Raw genomic sequence first — 1,340 nt, 5'->3', positions numbered from 1 at the left:
CCCACAGGAGCAATGCGGGTAGAGTGGGTAGCCCAAGGACACAATGGCCTGACGCAGTGGGTCGAGGCGGGATTCGAACTGGAGTTCACCAACGCCCCTTGATCTGATGACCAACGCTCTAACCACTGCGCCAAAACCGCCCCAAATATAATAGACTTTGAAGTACATTTGCTTGTGTATCTGTTAACATGTATATTTTTTCTATCTTTTGAATCTATTTTCTCACGTACAAATGTTTAATGTGTAATACATATTGCATTTGCACTGTAAATTAAATATATTTCAATAAAGCAAAGCCTTACTAAAATCGACAACAAAGAGCCCTATAGTATTCAAATAAACATATATATTTGTGAGGTGTTTTTGAAGTTATCTTAAGTAGGGCTCTAAGCTGAGAGCCACGGGCAGGTTAGATAAGTCAGAAAGCATATATAGATATATAGATAAACAGCAGCTTTACCTTTTTAAAAACATGAAATAATGTTTGCAAACCACTGAATCATCACCAGATAAAAGAGGAGGAGAAGACTTCAGTGGTGCAGCGGAGCAGGACAGTGAAGCTAAGGCTGCTCAGGCTGAAGCAGATAGTCCGGAGGGTTCTGAGGCTTCACACGACACTAAGGCGACAGGGGCCACTCCTGACTCCCCCTCCAAACAGCTGCCGGACCAGATTTCCTTCTTCAGCGGCAACCCGTCAGTGGAGATCGTCCACGGTATCATGCACCTCTACAAGACCAAGTGAGTCACACCTGACATCCTTATCATTTAGATAAGATTCAATTAGATTAGAACAAGCACTGGGACAACGAAATGCAGTCCAAAAAGTCTAAATATGTAAAGAGTTTATTCCGTCGCAAGTATACAGGAATCTGAATGCTTGAAAAGTCACGACATCTGATTAACGCATTTACTAAATGACCTTCTTCAAATTCTACGGTAACATCACTTCTATATATAGGTAGAGGGACTCTCTTCCAATGAAACATTATAAAACTAGCAAGCAGCGATTGTGGGGGTGACTTCTGTGTAGCAATGCAGTGGGAGTCACCGACTCAGGAAGGAGACACGGGGAGAGCTGGAGCTTTGATGTCAAACACTGATGGTTTATTTAGGAGCTTCGGCCGGAGAATTCACGAAACAAATCTGGAGTCAGAGGTTCTGACTGCACGGTAGAGTTGCCACGTCAATTCTGAAGAGCCTCTCTCTCTCGATAGACCTTTTAACTAGTTCAGAGAGAGTAATCAACATATTTGGGGGGATAGCCTAAACAGCTGGGAACACTGAATTACTTGCGTCTGACACTTACGGTACGTCCACACAGCAGCTTTGAAAAAATCTTG

The 1,340-nt window shown here is 43.1% G+C and overlaps 1 protein-coding gene across 1 annotated transcript in view; it reads left to right on the top strand.

The window, feature by feature from the left end:
* Window positions 1-742, top strand: part of LOC104948044 (BRCA1-associated protein-like) — a 3,876-nt gene extending 3,134 nt beyond the window's left edge. The window contains exon 3 of the mRNA XM_010774204.1: window positions 510-742. Within this exon, the coding sequence (XP_010772506.1) occupies window positions 510-742 (233 nt within the window). The remainder of the gene's footprint in view (window positions 1-509) is intronic.
* The last annotated feature ends 598 nt before the right edge of the window (window positions 743-1,340 follow it).

The sequence above is a fragment of the Notothenia coriiceps genome, unplaced genomic scaffold (assembly GCF_000735185.1).
Source record: "Notothenia coriiceps isolate Sejong01 unplaced genomic scaffold, NC01 NC01_scaffold00013592, whole genome shotgun sequence".
NCBI classification, from domain to species: domain Eukaryota; kingdom Metazoa; phylum Chordata; class Actinopteri; order Perciformes; family Nototheniidae; genus Notothenia; species Notothenia coriiceps.
The sequence above is the reverse complement of the archived record's forward strand: the minus strand, read 5'-3'. Positions and strand labels throughout refer to the sequence as shown.